Here is a 16854-nt window from a genome sequence, read left to right as displayed (position 1 = left end):
TTGTAGTCTTTTTCCTTTCAGCTGAAGAAACTGCAACTCCCAGCTCCACGCGGTCTCCGTTGTCGCAATGGTGGTTCCGGGGGGACATTGAATGACTTTGGGTCCATCTCGACATAGAGCCTCTTTAAAACCCGTTGACCAGCAAATATGGAGGCTCTTATCCCGGTGATAAACAAGCTGCAGGATGTGTTCAACACCGTGGGGGCCGATATCATCCAGCTGCCGCAGATTGCAGTGGTGGGGACTCAGGTAAAAAGCTGCGCCTGTGAGCATTTTGGTGATAGCAGCTGTCATGCTAGCCCTATAACCTTGCTTCAAACATGCACAAATGAAGCGGAAGCACTAATATTACAGTGTTTGATTTAATTGCACTTTATTATATCCTTGAAATAAGTGAGATTTGACCAAATGGTTATGACGAAACCGTTTTTACTGGAGCTGATGCACATGATCAAATCTGCACACTGGTGAATGTTATCAGCCCACATTCTTAAATTAGCCCCAGTTGTCTAAAAGCAGGTCGGTTCCTGAGTGCAAACACCCCAGCTGGCTGAATATGCTTCCATATCAGGCTGTGTTTATATTGTCTTCGTGCCAACAGAGCAGTGGAAAGAGCTCTGTGCTGGAGAGCCTGGTGGGCAGGGACCTGCTGCCCCGTGGGACTGGCATTGTAACCAGGCGGCCCCTCATCCTTCAGCTGGTCCACGTAGATCCTGGAGACCGCCGGAAAAATGAGGAGGGAGGTGGGTGCCTGCAAGAAATTCACTTCTTTCCTTGACATATGTGGTGTTCGGTCAATAGAAAAAAATATCCAATGCAGTAATGAACATAAATAAACACACCATTTTGAATTTTATAGAGATATATATATATCTGGATGCACTTTACTGCTACTTTTTCCATTAAATCCAACAAATACAGTAAGGATATTCAATAAATGTGGAATCCTGATCCTGTGGAATTAAATAGGCTGGACTTTTTTTATTTATTATCTTTATCTTTAGATAGTTTCCCACATGATTGGAGTAAAGCAATCAGTTTTCTCTCTCTCTGTGTCACTATTTTCCGAACCACCTGCAGAAGCAAAGCAGAGCGCCTCAGAGTTACAGCGTTCCAGGTGTCTGTATTTTTCATAGCTGAATTTAGCGTCTTGTAGCTCAGCCATGATTCCTCTTCCTCTTCCATATTCTTAGCTGCTTAGATAAACCACAACATTACCTCTGGCCAGATGTTGATCCTTGCATTAGTTGTGTTTGATTTGCCTTTTGTACACAGCAGTTTCTTTCTAGCTTTAATAAGTTGTTACTGTTTTGTTTTTTTAAAAAATATATGTTTATGACTCAATTTCTCACTGTGTCTCACAGATGTGGAGGAGTGGGGGAAGTTTCTACACACTAAAAATAAGGTATTCCTCCACGTAATCCTGAACAGTGTGGTTATCTTGGTCATGACTTGTTGTGAAGCTTTCCTCCTTTTTTTCTTTCCATTTTGCAGATCTACTCAGATTTTGATGAAATCCGACAGGAAATTGAAAACGAAACAGAGCGAGTGTCGGGGAATAACAAGGTGAGATGGAGAGATGGAGAGGTGGTGTGTTTGTGTGTTTCCTGACGGCCAAAAAGTTACTGCGATTGGAAAACAAAATGAAAAGCAAAATGTTGTTTTAGCCTTTTGTTTGGATCATTTGCTATTTTTAACAAAGTCTCATAACTAAAAACCGCCTTGGCTGCACCAAAGTGCTGCTGAGTAAAAGTCACTGGGTTGTTAAAAGTTGAATACTTTGCTTTCTGTGTAACATTTTGCCCTGTAAAAATATTATTTGTCAGTAATGATTAAATTAACTGATTAAAAGAAGTAAAAGTCCCCATCCGAATTAACCATTGCTTGCTCATTCTTGAGTCGCTGTCTGGAGTTTTGTGTCTGAAGTTGATTCTGACGTTTATTTAGTTATTTTAGAGCTGATTAATCTCAGGCATCTCAATGATACGACTGTTTGAGGGGTTGGCAGGAGCTGGGCTGTCTTTTGGAAATCCATTATTCAAGTGCAGTCTAACATTATTAAGTTATAAATATACTGCTGGAGGGGCGTGCTGTGGTGGCGTAGCGGTTAGCGCGACCCGTATTTGGAGGCCTTCAGTCCTCGGCGCGGCCGTCGCGGGTTCGACTCCCAGACCCGACAACATTTGCTGCATGTCTTCCCCCTCTCCTTCCCCGTCTCATAAGGGACACTAGAGCCCACAAAAAGACCCCATAGAGGGGTTAAAAAAAAAAATATATATATATATGTATATATATATATACTGCTGGAGAGATAAACAAAGATCCTGTGGTATCTGCTGCCTGGCGAACAGCAATATACTCCTCATCTGATCGCAGCCTGTAGGAGAATCTAAACGTATCTCGCTGCTTCTGATTCTGTGACGGACAACCCACTGAGCTAACTTCCTGTTCCTCTGCAGGGAATCAGCGACGATCCCATTCACCTGAAGATCTTCTCCCCTCACGTCGTCAACCTCACACTGGTGGATCTGCCAGGAATCACCAAGGTAACCCATCCCGTTTCCGGCTCCCGCAGGACGAGCCTTTCGAGCGCTCTGTGAAGAAATCTGACACCATCTCCTCTACCTTCTGGACCCGCTCCTCTCCAGGTGCCTGTGGGTGATCAGCCCAAAGACATCGAGATCCAGATAAGAGATCTGATCCTTAAGCACATCTCCAACCCCAACTGCATCATCCTGGCGGTCACGGCGGCCAACACGGACATGGCCACCTCGGAAGCCCTTAAGGTGGCCCGGGAGGTGGATCCAGACGGTACGAAAGCAAAACCTGATCTTTAAATGGCAGCGATCCTCGCCGAGCTTTCGTTTTGAATGGATGTGAATCTCCAGGCAGGAGGACGCTGGCCGTGGTGACCAAGTTGGACCTGATGGACGCCGGTACGGACGCTATGGACGTGCTGATGGGCAGAGTCATTCCTGTTAAGCTGGGGATCATTGGAGTTGTGAACAGGTGTGAGCAGCATTTTATTATCAAACATGAAAGTGGCCATGATGCCTCATCGTTATGGGTAGGCATTAGGGCAAAAAAAGAGAAATGTATAAGTTTTCTTTTTTTATCGTAAAATCCCAATTTGATAAAAAATAATATTCGTTTGTATAATTTTACTAACTTGAGTCAAACACAACTGAGGTTTAAAAAACGTGACTAAATGAAAAATTGTGTATGATGATTATCATATTCATTATTTAACTTCAGCTTCAGATGATGCATATCAGAAGTGACGTGTTTAATGTACAATCAAAACAACTCCAACCTTTTATCATTGCAGCAACTAAATATGGCTTTAATGTTAATTATATATTAAGAGTTGAATGCCAACTAAATAATAGTAACTGTTTATGGTTTTATCATTAAAGCCCTAAAAGCAGAAGCTAAGCGGTGAGGCTGAAGGAAAAGAAACAAAACTGATGTGAAAGCATAGACCTTTATTGTATAGAATGTGTGTTACAGACAATCTTCCCCTTTTTGCAGATCATGGATAGATTGTTGTCCTTCCAGATGCAATGTTATTAGCATAGTTCCCACCCCTGCTCTTAGCTGAGCTCAAGTGAACTCAGGCATACGTTGTTGTGGTACAATGTAGATTTCTTTCTGTAAATGTTTCTGGTCTGAACCCTCAGGAGTCAGCTGGACATCAACAATAAGAAGTCTGTGACCGACGCCATCCGCGACGAGTACGCCTTCCTGCAGAAGAAATACCCGTCGCTGGCCAACAGAAACGGAACCAAATACCTGGCCCGGACCCTGAACAGGCGAGCTCACCTCTGGGGGAAATGGTTCAGCAATAATGCAGTGCATGAAAAGTCAGTTTTTAAAAGTTCATAGCAGTAAAAAGATCAGAATTTGCATTCCCACATCGAGCTGCTCCCACTGCCGTGCTTCATGTCTGTTAACCTTTTGCCCACTGTGCCTTTACCGCTATTCTTCAAATATAATGATGAAATAAACACACATTTCATCAAACCAAAGACATTTTTAAAAAAGCTTAAACTGCAGATATTTTTGCTATTTTAAAACTTTGATTTTTATTTTTTTTTAAGACATTAGTTCTATAATCCAGGAAATATTCTAAGGTGATGGAAGTCTGTGTTTGTAACTACTCCTATTTGTCTCTGAATGTCGCATAGACAGAGGTAAAACAATATGTTTACATAAATTAAGTATTTTTTCCAAGCTAAACATCAATTACAAAACAACAATGCAGTTTTTTTTCTTTATTTCTGATATACAAAATATTGACTTATTATCTGCACCTCCTACGACGTTTCTAGCTCTGAAGCAGCTGATGTTCCAGCTCTGAGTCGCCTCAGTAAAAATAAATTCTCATAATTTCAGCTCAATTTTTTCAATTTCTTCAAGCGTGCAGCCGCCTCTCACATCCCCCACAACAACAAATTACACCCAGGCAGGAGTCCTGCTGAATGATGTTTGTTGTTTTGTTCGTATTATGTGGCTCTCCTTTTTTATTTATTTACTTTTTATAGACCAAAGAACTTGTAAAACAACTCTCTGACATTCAGCTCTCATATTTTGTATTTGTGCTTACGCTCCCATATTTACCGTCCCTGTTATCAGAGGACATGAGGTAAAGCCGCATCGCTCCTCCTGGAGCAGCAGGCGTCTTCCCGGAGCCGTCTGAGAATTGCTAATGTCTGTCATTTAAAGCCAAGCGCTCTGCCCTTTCCTCTGCTAATGTCAGGCTACTGATGCATCACATCCGAGACTGCCTCCCAGAGCTGAAGACGCGGATCAACGTCCTGGCGGCCCAGTACCAGTCCCTGCTCAGCAGCTACGGCGAGCCCGTGGAAGACCAGAGCGCCACCTTGCTGCAGCTTATCACCAAGTTCGCCACGGAGTACTGCAACACCATCGAGGGCACGGCCAAGTACATCGAGACGGCAGAGCTGTAAGTAGCGGCTCCGCCACATGGTGGCGCTGTTGAGCCGGTGAGGAAAGAGGAGCGGAACAGCCGCTTCGGTTTCTGATTTAATTTATTTATTTAACCTTTAAGACAAGATAAGATGACTGAGAACAAATTCTTATTTTGAACAATGACCTGTTCAGAAAACTGAAGAATGTCATGAAGTGGAGAAAAAAACAACTGAATACACATAAGTGAGCAGTTTTTAAAAATAGCTACGTTTAGGCCTGTCACCATTACACGTTTTTCTGGTCGATCATTTTTGTTCCAGAAGTTACTATGACAAACGAGTAATGTTGTGGTTTTGAGGCCATTTTTTAAAGTAATATAATGGTAATGGCAAAATAAAGAACACATTCTCAAAGATCAGTAAGCTTTAAATTCTGATGAATATTTAACACTACAACTGGAAGAGATATTAAATATCCAAAGTAAATGAATAAGGCAACAAATAAAATTTATTTTGACGTCTTTGTAAGCAAAATTGTTGAGACCAAAACACCAAACTGAAGACTGTTATCATCCAGTTTTTGGTAGAAAGAGAGGGGAAAAAAAGAGAAACAGTAAATCATGTTAATGGAAATTATTGAGTTTGTTTTAATTGATTTATTGATTAATGTGACAGGCCTACGTAAGGTACTATGATTTTTTTAAAAGTTGATAAATGTCAATATTGAACGTACTCGAGCTTCAGTGTTTGGGGGTTTTTTTTGCAAGTTGTTTCCATTGTTGGTAGCAGCAAAATGAAATGAGGATTGATCTAATGATGTACGTCTGGGACCATCAGAGTGATGAACATATTACAGCGAAAAGTGCAAGTATTGTTGGAAATGCTGAGTGAGAGATATCTATAGTTTTTTAGTTGTGAGTCGGATGCCGCAGCGTTGACATGACGACCGTCTCCATCTCCGGCCGCTGCGTTTCAGGTGCGGTGGGGCCCGGATCTGCTACATATTCCACGAGACGTTCGGCCGGACGCTGGAGTCCGTGGATCCCCTCGGAGGACTCAGCACCATCGACATCCTGACGGCCATCAGGAACGCGACGGTGCGTTCACGTCCTTCCGTTCAAACAGGAAATAACAAATAATAATAAACGGGGCCGAAAGCACGAATCGCCATCGATTATTGGAGTAATCACCTCAATTAGTAATCGATTAATCATCAACAGGAGTACACAGACTCTGAAACATGCAGTTTGCAGAGCTGTAATTAAGCAAAAACTCCTTAAAAAACAAACAAACTCCTTTGTCTATAAATATATTATAATCAAAACTCAAGTGGCAGTTTCTGCTGCCACTTCTTAAATTCTTTTTATTCCTGCCATTTTTCCTTTCCAATTATTAATCGCTTAATAAAAATTTTTTTTTTTTTTAAATCAACAGATCAGCTCCACACTGTCGATAAGTAAAGCTAAAGGAATCCTATGCTGTTTGCATTTTAGACAATAAAATTAATTAGTTGTTTATTTGCATTTTTATACTGCATATAAAAGACTGAAGTGGTTAATTGAAAAATCTACAGAATGCGCCACTTTTTAAAAAAAATTTTTATTTGATTAATCTTCAGAGTAGTTGACTTATTAGTCGTAGCCCTGATAATAAAGCCGTCCCCCGCCGTCCCCGCCGCCAGGGCCCGCGGCCGTCCCTGTTCGTGCCTGAGGTTTCCTTCGAGCTGCTGGTGAAGAAGCAGGTGAAGCGTTTGGAGGAGCCCAGCCTGCGCTGCGTGGAGCTGGTTCACGAGGAGATGCAGCGGATCATCCAGCATTGCAGCAACTACAGCACCCAGGTAGAAAAAACACACTCATTCTGTGTCCTCATCTTCTCCAGATACACACACACACACACGTTCATGATCACACCGTTTTATCTGTCAGGAGCTGCAGAGATTCCCAAAGCTTCATGAAGCCATCGTTGAAGTGGTCACCTCCCTCCTGAGGAAGAGACTCCCCATCACCAACGAGATGGTACAAACCTCTAGCCGCACGCCTGCGTCTGATTGGCTGCAGAGTTTAGGACGAGTTATTCTCCTCGTTGCAGGTTCACAACTTGGTTGCAATCGAGCTGGCCTACATCAACACCAAGCACCCAGACTTTGCCGACGCCTGCGGAGTCATGAATAACAACATAGAGGTGCGCACCCGCTTCACTAATTTCATCTGACCGGAATTTTTTTTTTTTTTACCGTTTCATTTATTTATTTTTATTATTTTAATTTCTAGGAGCAGAGGAGAAACAGGATGAGAGAGCTGCCCGCCGCAGTACCGAGGGATAAGGTAAACGTTTGAGTCGGGTTTCTGAAGTCTCAGAAAGGCAGCTCATTTGCTCTAATATTAGAGTTGGAATCTGCAGCGTCTGCTCACAGCGAGACGACCGGCAAACGCAAACAGCTCCGGATAGTTTCCGTCCAGGAATCTAATCCTAAATCTCCAGGCTCATTCTCTGAGAGTCTTCTCAACTTCCCACTGCCAGCCTCGCCTTTTTTTTTTTTTTTTTTTTTTTTTTTTTACTTCTGTCTTCTCAGAGCCTTTTTTTTTTCCTCCCTCCCCTCCTCTCCTCTTCCACATTTCTGCCCTCATATTCCTGCTAGTCTGTTGGCAAAGGCCCGGCAGGCCCAGCTGCGGTTTCTGGCGAGCCCTCTGCGTCTGGAACAGACGTGGACAGTGCCAAGGTGGGCACAAACTGCAGCCTGCTGGCTCCGCGCCCAGCCGGCTGTGGGTCTGATGGTGCTGCACGGACGGACGGATGGATGAATGGATGGATGCTTAGATGGATGGATGTGCATGAGCTGCTGGCATGCACTGTGATCTTTGTCTGCTGATGTGTTGCTGTCCCTCAGACTGATGGAACTTGCTCTAACAGCTGTGTGCGTGTTTTTCTTCAACCAAAGCTCATCCCACAGGAATCCCTCCAAAAATAATAATCTCCGTCTCTTCCCTGTTTTTCCAACTCAACACTTTTTAATGCTTCTTTGATCTTAGGAAGATCTTGTGAGGCTCAGATCCCGTTTTGGGTTTTATTGGTGAATTTGAACAGTTTTGTTTTTTCTAATAGGGACACACGGATCTGATTTTGATATCAGTTTCGTATCGGCCGATCGGATACAGAAAAACGTTTTTGTTTACATGCAGACTTTATTACAAATTTCATTAATAACTGCACCAGTACGTCACTGGCATGTGCATCACAGATATCAATATCAGATTGGTGCATCTCTAATGAAAATTACAGACTTCTCCATTCTTTGTAAATGGGAAAACTTGAAAAGTCGACTGTGCATCAAATGCAAATTTTACCCCACTGTTCCTTCTGGATTTCAACCTTGTTAACTACATGTCTCTCGGATCAGGAACCTGTGGTACTGATGAAACTTTTTAACGCCAGACTTCTACAGTTGAAGGACAAACGTTGGGTTTCGTTTGCTTTTCTTTAAAACCCATTTCGAGTCGGGTTTATGTGGCTCCTTGTATTGCCCAGCTGTTATTTTAGCTTTGCTTACAAATGTCAGAAAGCTGCTTGGATTCCTTTTTATAATCTCTCAGCATTAAATTTGATCCCCATTTAAAGCAACCAGGTTCCCCCACAGCATGACTTTGCCATTGCCCTGCTTCACACCTTTTAGTAGTTTTGACTTCCAGTGCTGGGTTGCCCAGTTCCGTGTCACTTAAAGACTTTTTGATCTCTGTACTTTTATCTCAAGCGTTTGTGCAGTAGATCCCCACGTCGTGGCTGTGGTGCTGCTTTGCTTCACACCATTTAATCTTTGGTTCATTCTTGAGAGTGTTTTAATGCATAAATTCAAACCTGCAACAAAGCTTCCCACATCATGAACCTGCCACTGCACCAACCACAAACCAACCCTGATATGTAGGATTAAATCAGAGACAAATAAATTAGATGCAGGCCAACTTGTTTGTGCATCTGCTTGTTCCACCAGAAACAATTTTTGTGAATCCTTGTTATCCTAACTATTTTGCTTTTAACCCTTGGTTTGTGTGTGTGTGTGTGTGTGTGGGTGTGTGTGTGGGTGTGTTAGGGAGCGGCTGCAGGGCCTCAAGGTGAGCAGGACGGCACCGGGAACTGGAGAGGGATGCTGAAGAAGGGGGAGGAAACGGCCGGCTCCGGACCAGGAAGTCCCCTGAAAGGAGTTGTTAACTTGCTTGACGTGGTAACCAAACCTCACCCTGCAAAGTGCATTGTTGGATTTTTTTCAACTTTTTATAAATGAACTCCTTTCATTGTTTGGACCTTTTGGTTTGCTTCCCCAGCCGGTCCCGGTTGCCAGGAAGCTGTCGTCACGGGAGCAGAGGGACTGCGAGGTCATCGAGCGCCTCATCAAGTCGTATTTCCTCATCGTCCGAAAGAACATCCAGGACAGGTGGGCTCAGGGGTCTCCTGCTAAACCTTTATACCCTGATAAAAATCCACAGTGGGCTTCTAGAAGTTTATTTCAATGGCATGCTCTCCTGGCCTTCTGACTTTGAAAAGTGGTGTACAAAATGGAGCCTTTTGACATGTCAAACAGGAATTGCTTAACTTTTTATACTCAAAAGTGAAGCATAAAAAAAAAAAAAAGCTTTCTACTGTTATAGGATTTTTTTAAGGGTGACACCAATGACGTCATGTTGGTTGAGGATCTCCATCCGTTTACTTTGCCCCCCCTTCCGCAGTGTGCCAAAGGCGGTGATGCACTTCCTGGTGAACCACGTGAAGGACAGCCTGCAGAGCGAGCTCGTCGGACAGCTGTACAAGTCAGGCCTCCTCAACGACTTGCTGACGGAGTCTGAAGACATGGCCCAGCGGCGCAAGGAGGCTGCCGACATGCTGCAGGTAACATGCGCCGCCCCTCCAGTGTAGGAATCTGGTTCTTCCTATTTTGACTTTTATTATTAATTAGTACATTTTTATCCAACAGGCATTACAGAGGGCCAGTCAGGTGATCGCTGAGATCAGGGAAACACATCTTTGGTGAAAAAGTCACCAGAGGATGACCAGAGGATAATTGTTCAATTCATCATCTCTGAACTTGATCAAATTGTACAATAGTTAGCATACAAACATCTAAGAAATGCTTTTTAAAAAAACCCAGAAAGCTTGCACTGAATTTGTGGGACATTGTAAGGAAGGTTACCCAGAATGCTACTGGACATGTGTGTGATGGTGTTCCCACTGAAAGTTAGAAAATAATCATTTCCAGCCTTTTTCCTTTAAGAAGTAGCACTTGTCAAATAAGAACACTGAACTTCTGTTTATTTTATTTTTTTGCACTATTGTCAAACTGTATTGTAAAGCAGGTCACAGTTACCATCAGGTTTATTTATTGTGTCATTTAAGTTTACATTTGCTGCCTAGATGTGAAATTTCTGTAAGGCTTCTAAAACAATGAATAAATAAGTATTTTATTGCCATTAAATGCAACAAAACCAGGTATTCTAAAATGTGCTTGATTTCTGTCGACTTGTTTTTTGGTGCAACTCGTGCAAGCCTTTCCTATATTAAGAAAGGCTTGCAGGTGAAAATGAGCAAAGCGAACAGCTGGTTAATTTATCTACTGCCTTTTTTTTTCTCAAATTCAAATTCTTAATCGTATTGTATATAGTATGTCATTTTTTGGACATTTTCGACGTCATAGTATACTGACATCGAAAATGTCCAAAAAAATGACATACTATACTATGACGTTGAAAATGTCCAAAAAATGACATACTATAGTAGTATGACGTCAAAAATGTCCAAAAAATGACATGCTATACTATGATGTAGAAAATGTCCAAAAAGTTACATACTATACTATGACGTCGAAATTGTCTAAAAAATGACATAGTATACTATGACGTCGAAAATGTCCAAGAAATGACATACTATGACGTCGAAATTGTCCAAAAAATGACATACTATAGTATGACGTCGAAAATGTCCAAAAAATGACATGCTATACTATGATGTAGAAAATGTCCAAAAAGTTACATACTATACTATGACGTCGAAATTGTCTAAAAAATGACATAGTATACTATGACTTCGAAAATGTCCAAAAAAATGACCTACTATACTATGACGTCGAAAATGTCCAAAAAATGACATACTATTGTATGACGTCGAAAATGTCCAAAAAATGACATACTATACTATGACGTCGAAAATGTCCAAGAAATGACATACTATGACGTCGAAATTGTCCAAAAAATGATATACTATTGTATGAGGTCGAAAATGTCCAAAAAATGACATAGTATACTATGACGTCGAAAATGTCTAAAAAATGACATACTATTGTATGACGTCGAAAATGTCCAAAAAATGACATAGTATACTATGACGTCGAAATTGTCCAAAAAATTACATACCATACTATGACGTCGAAAATGTCCAAAAAATGACATAGTATACTGACATCGAAAATGTCCAAAAAAATGACATAGTATACTATGACGTTGAAAATGTTCAAAAAATGACATACTATAGTAGTATGACGTCGAAAATGTCCAAAAAATGACATGCTATACTATGATGTAGAAAATGTCCAAAAAGTTACATACTATACTATGACGTCGAAATTGTCTAAAAAATGACATAGTATACTATGACGTCGAAAATGTACAAAAAATGACATAGTATACTATGACGTCGAAAATATCCAAAAAATGACATACTATAGTATGACGTCGAAAATTTACAAAAAATGACATAGTATACAATGACGTCGAAATTGTCCAAAAAAATGACATACTATACTATGACGTCGAAAATGTACAAAAAATGACATAGTATACTATGACGTCGAAAATGTCCAAAAAATGACATACTATAGTATGACGTCGAAAATGTCCAAAAAATGACATGCTATACTATGATGTAGAAAATGTCCAAAAAGTTACATACTATACTATGACGTCGAAATTGTCTAAAAAATGACATAGTATACTATGACTTCGAAAATGTCCAAAAAAATGACCTACTATACTATGACGTCGAAAATGTCCAAAAAATGACATACTATTGTATGACGTCGAAAATGTCCAAAAAATGACATACTATACTATGACGTCGAAAATGTCCAAGAAATGACATACTATGACGTCGAAATTGTCCAAAAAATGACATACTATTGTATGACGTCGAAAATGTCCAAAAAATGACATAGTATACTATGACGTCGAAATTGTCCAAAAAATTACATACCATACTATGACGTCGAAAATGTCCAAAAAATGACATAGTATACTGACATCGAAAATGTCCAAAAAAATGACATAGTATACTATGACGTCGAAAATGTCTAAAAAATGACATACTATTGTATGACGTCGAAAATGTCCAAAAAATGACATAATATACTATGACGTCGAAATTGTCCAAAAAATTACATACCATACTATGACGTCGAAAATGTCCAAAAAATGACATAGTATACTGACATCGAAAATGTCCAAAAAAATGACATAGTATACTATGACGTTGAAAATGTTCAAAAAATGACATACTATAGTAGTATGACATCGAAAATGTCCAAAAAATGACATGCTATACTATGATGTAGAAAATGTCCAAAAAGTTACATACTATACTATGACGTCGAAATTGTCTAAAAAATGACATAGTATACTATGACGTCGAAAATGTACAAAAAATGACATAGTATACTATGACGTCGAAAATATCCAAAAAATGACATACTATAGTATGACGTCGAAAATGTACAAAAAATGACATAGTATACAATGACGTCGAAATTGTCCAAAAAAATGACATACTATACTATGACGTCGAAAATGTACAAAAAATGACATAGTATACTATGACGTCGAAAATGTCCAAAAAATGACATACTATAGTATGACGTCGAAAATGTCCAAAAAATGACATGCTATACTATGATGTAGAAAATGTCCAAAAAGTTACATACTATACTATGACGTCGAAATTGTCTAAAAAATGACATAGTATACTATGACTTCGAAAATGTCCAAAAAAATGACCTACTATACTATGACGTCGAAAATGTCCAAAAAATGACATACTATTGTATGACGTCGAAAATGTCCAAAAAATTACATACTATACTATGACGTCGAAAATGTCCAAGAAATGACATACTATGACGTCGAAATTGTCCAAAAAATGATATACTATTGTATGAGGTCGAAAATGTCCAAAAAATGACATAGTATACTATGACGTCGAAAATGTCTAAAAAATGACATACTATTGTATGACGTCGAAAATGTCCAAAAAATGACATAGTATACTATGACGTCGAAATTGTCCAAAAAATTACATACCATACTATGACGTCGAAAATGTCCAAAAAATGACATAGTATACTGACATCGAAAATGTCCAAAAAAATGACATACTATACTATGACGTTGAAAATGTTCAAAAAATGACATACTATAGTAGTATGACGTCGAAAATGTCCAAAAAATGACATGCTATACTATGATGTAGAAAATGTCCAAAAAGTTACATACTATACTATGACGTCGAAATTGTCTAAAAAATGACATAGTATACTATGACGTCGAAAATGTCCAAAAAATGACATACTATAGTATGACGTCGAAAATGTCCAAAAAATGACATGCTATACTATGATGTAGAAAATGTCCAAAAAGTTACATACTATACTATGACGTCGAAATTGTCTAAAAAATGACATAGTATACTATGACTTCGAAAATGTCCAAAAAAATGACCTACTATACTATGACGTCGAAAATGTCCAAAAAATGACATACTATTGTATGACGTCGAAAATGTCCAAAAAATGACATACTATACTATGACGTCGAAAATGTCCAAAAAATGACATACTATGACGTCGAAATTGTCCAAAAAATGACATACTATTGTATGGCGTCGAAAATGTCCAAAAAATGACATAGTATACTATGACATCGAAATTGTCCAAAAAATTACATACCATACTATGACGTCGAAAATGTCCAAAAAGTTACATACTATACTATGACGTCGAAATTGTCTAAAAAATGACATACTATTGTATGATGTCGAAAATGTCCAAAAAATGACATAGTATACTATGATGTCGAAAAGGTCCAAAAAATGACCTACTATACTATGACGTCGAAAATGTCCAAAAAATGACATACTATTGTATGACGTCGAAAATGTCCAAAAAATGACATACTATACTATGACGTCGAAAATGTACAAAAAATGACATAGTATACTATGACGTCGAAATTGTCCGAAAAAATAACATACTATAATATGACGTCGAAAATGTACAAAAAATGACATAGTATACTATGACGTCGAAAATGTACAAAAAATGACATAGTATACCATGACGTCGAAAATGTCCAAAAAATGACATACTATACTATGACGTCGAAAATGTCCAAAAAATGACATAGTATACTATGACGTCGAAAATGTCCAAAAAATGACATACTATAGTATGACGTCGAAAATGTCCAAAAAATGACATAGAATACTATGACGTCAAAAATGTCCAAAAAATGACACGGTATACTATGACGTCGAAAATGTACAAAAAATGACATACTATAGTATGACGTCGAAAATGTCCAAAAAATGACATAGTATACTATGACGTCGAAATTGTCCAAAAAATTACATACCATACTATGACGTCGAAAATGTCCAAAAAATGACATAGTATACTGACATCGAAAATGTCCAAAAAAATGACATAGTATACTATGACGTCGAAAATGTCTAAAAAATGACATACTATTGTATGACGTCGAAAATGTCCAAAAAATGACATAATATACTATGACGTCGAAATTGTCCAAAAAATTACATACCATACTATGACGTCGAAAATGTCCAAAAAATGACATAGTATACTGACATCGAAAATGTCCAAAAAATGACATAGTATACTATGACGTTGAAAATGTTCAAAAAATGACATACTATAGTAGTATGACATCGAAAATGTCCAAAAAATGACATGCTATACTATGATGTAGAAAATGTCCAAAAAGTTACATACTATACTATGACGTCGAAATTGTCTAAAAAATGACATAGTATACTATGACGTCGAAAATGTACAAAAAATGACATAGTATACTATGACGTCGAAAATATCCAAAAAATGACATACTATAGTATGACGTCGAAAATGTACAAAAAATGACATAGTATACAATGACGTCGAAATTGTCCAAAAAAATGACATACTATACTATGACGTCGAAAATGTACAAAAAATGACATAGTATACTATGACGTCGAAAATGTCCAAAAAATGACATACTATAGTATGACGTCGAAAATGTCCAAAAAATGACATGCTATACTATGATGTAGAAAATGTCCAAAAGTTACATACTATACTATGACGTCGAAAATGTCCAAAAAATGACATAGTATACTATGACGTCGAAAATGTCCAAAAAAATGACCTACTATACTATGACGTCGAAAATGTCCAAAAAATGACATACTATTGTATGACGTCGAAAATGTCCAAAAAATTACATACTATACTATGACGTCGAAAATGTCCAAAAAATGACATACTATGACGTCGAAAATGTCCAAAAAATGATATACTATTGTATGAGGTCGAAAATGTCCAAAAAATGACATAGTATACTATGACGTCGAAAATGTCTAAAAAATGACATACTATTGTATGACGTCGAAAATGTCCAAAAAATGACATAGTATACTATGACGTCGAAATTGTCCAAAAAATGACATAGTATACTGACATCGAAAATGTCCAAAAAAATGACATACTATACTATGACGTTGAAAATGTTCAAAAAATGACATACTATAGTAGTATGACGTCGAAAATGTCCAAAAAATGACATGCTATACTATGATGTAGAAAATGTCCAAAAAGTTACATACTATACTATGACGTCGAAATTGTCTAAAAAATGACATACTATTGTATGACGTCGAAAATGTCCAAAAAATGACATACTATTGTATGACGTCGAAAATGTCCAAAAAATGACATGCTATACTATGATGTAGAAAATGTCCAAAAAGTTACATACTATACTATGACGTCGAAATTGTCTAAAAAATGACATAGTATACTATGACTTCGAAAATGTCCAAAAAATGACCTACTATACTATGACGTCGAAAATGTCCAAAAATGACATACTATTGTATGACGTCGAAAATGTCCAAAAAATGACATACTATACTATGACGTCGAAAATGTCCAAAAAATGACATACTATGACGTCGAAATTGTCCAAAAAATGACATACTATTGTATGGCGTCGAAAATGTCCAAAAAATGACATAGTATACTATGACATCGAAATTGTCCAAAAAATTACATACCATACTATGACGTCGAAAATGTCCAAAAAGTTACATACTATACTATGACGTCGAAATTGTCTAAAAAATGACATACTATTGTATGATGTCGAAAATGTCCAAAAAATGACATAGTATACTATGATGTCGAAAAGGTCCAAAAAAATGACCTACTATACTATGACGTCGAAAATGTCCAAAAAATGACATACTATTGTATGACGTCGAAAATGTCCAAAAAATGACATACTATACTATGACGTCGAAAATGTACAAAAAATGACATAGTATACTATGACGTCGAAATTGTCCGAAAAAATAACATACTATAATATGACGTCGAAAATGTACAAAAAATGACATAGTATACTATGACGTCGAAAATGTACAAAAAATGACATAGTATACCATGACGTCGAAAATGTCCAAAAAATGACATACTATACTATGACGTCGAAAATGTCCAAAAAATGACATAGTATACTATGACGTCGAAAATGTCCAAAAAATGACATACTATAGTATGACGTCGAAAATGTCCAAAAAATGACATAGAATACTATGACGTCGAAAATGTCCAAAA

General features: G+C 38.2%; 1 protein-coding gene across 3 annotated transcripts; it reads left to right on the top strand.

Moving 5' to 3' along the window:
- The first annotated feature begins 9 nt into the window (after positions 1-9).
- LOC114160792 (dynamin-1-like protein) lies at positions 10-10409 on the top strand. 3 transcript variants are annotated; one of them, XR_003598853.1, is made up of 20 exons: positions 10-249; positions 602-743; positions 1365-1405; positions 1495-1566; positions 2460-2546; positions 2649-2811; positions 2889-3009; positions 3681-3812; positions 4760-4966; positions 5908-6028; positions 6613-6768; positions 6857-6946; positions 7020-7112; positions 7202-7255; positions 7570-7650; positions 9016-9147; positions 9248-9357; positions 9650-9809; positions 9895-10093; positions 10128-10409. XR_003598853.1 is itself a non-coding variant. In XM_028043588.1 (19 exons), exons 1-19 carry the CDS (start codon positions 148-150, stop codon positions 9949-9951), a joined length of 2121 nt encoding a protein of 706 aa, XP_027899389.1. In that variant the 5' UTR covers positions 10-147; the 3' UTR covers positions 9952-10409. The 3 variants fall into 3 exon arrangements, 2 of the variants coding, with proteins under 2 accessions (XP_027899389.1, XP_027899390.1); XM_028043588.1 differs by having other exon boundaries at positions 9895-10409; XM_028043589.1 differs by lacking the exon at positions 7570-7650 and having other exon boundaries at positions 9895-10409.
- Positions 10410-16854: the final 6445 nt, after the last annotated feature.

Source organism: Xiphophorus couchianus, chromosome 17 (genome assembly GCF_001444195.1).
Source record: "Xiphophorus couchianus chromosome 17, X_couchianus-1.0, whole genome shotgun sequence".
NCBI classification, from domain to species: domain Eukaryota; kingdom Metazoa; phylum Chordata; class Actinopteri; order Cyprinodontiformes; family Poeciliidae; genus Xiphophorus; species Xiphophorus couchianus.
This window is presented reverse-complemented; position numbering and strand designations above follow the sequence as displayed.

Coding starts and splice junctions, on each gene's coding strand:
- LOC114160792 (XM_028043588.1), top strand. CDS start 148: ATGGAGGCTCTTATCCCGGTGATAAACAAGCTGCAGGATGTGTTCAAC. Junction 3,813..4,759: donor CTGGCCCGGACCCTGAACAG/GCGAGCTCACCT, acceptor TGCTAATGTCAG/GCTACTGATGCATCACATCC. Junction 6,947..7,019: donor TCCCCATCACCAACGAGATG/GTACAAACCTCT, acceptor TCCTCGTTGCAG/GTTCACAACTTGGTTGCAAT.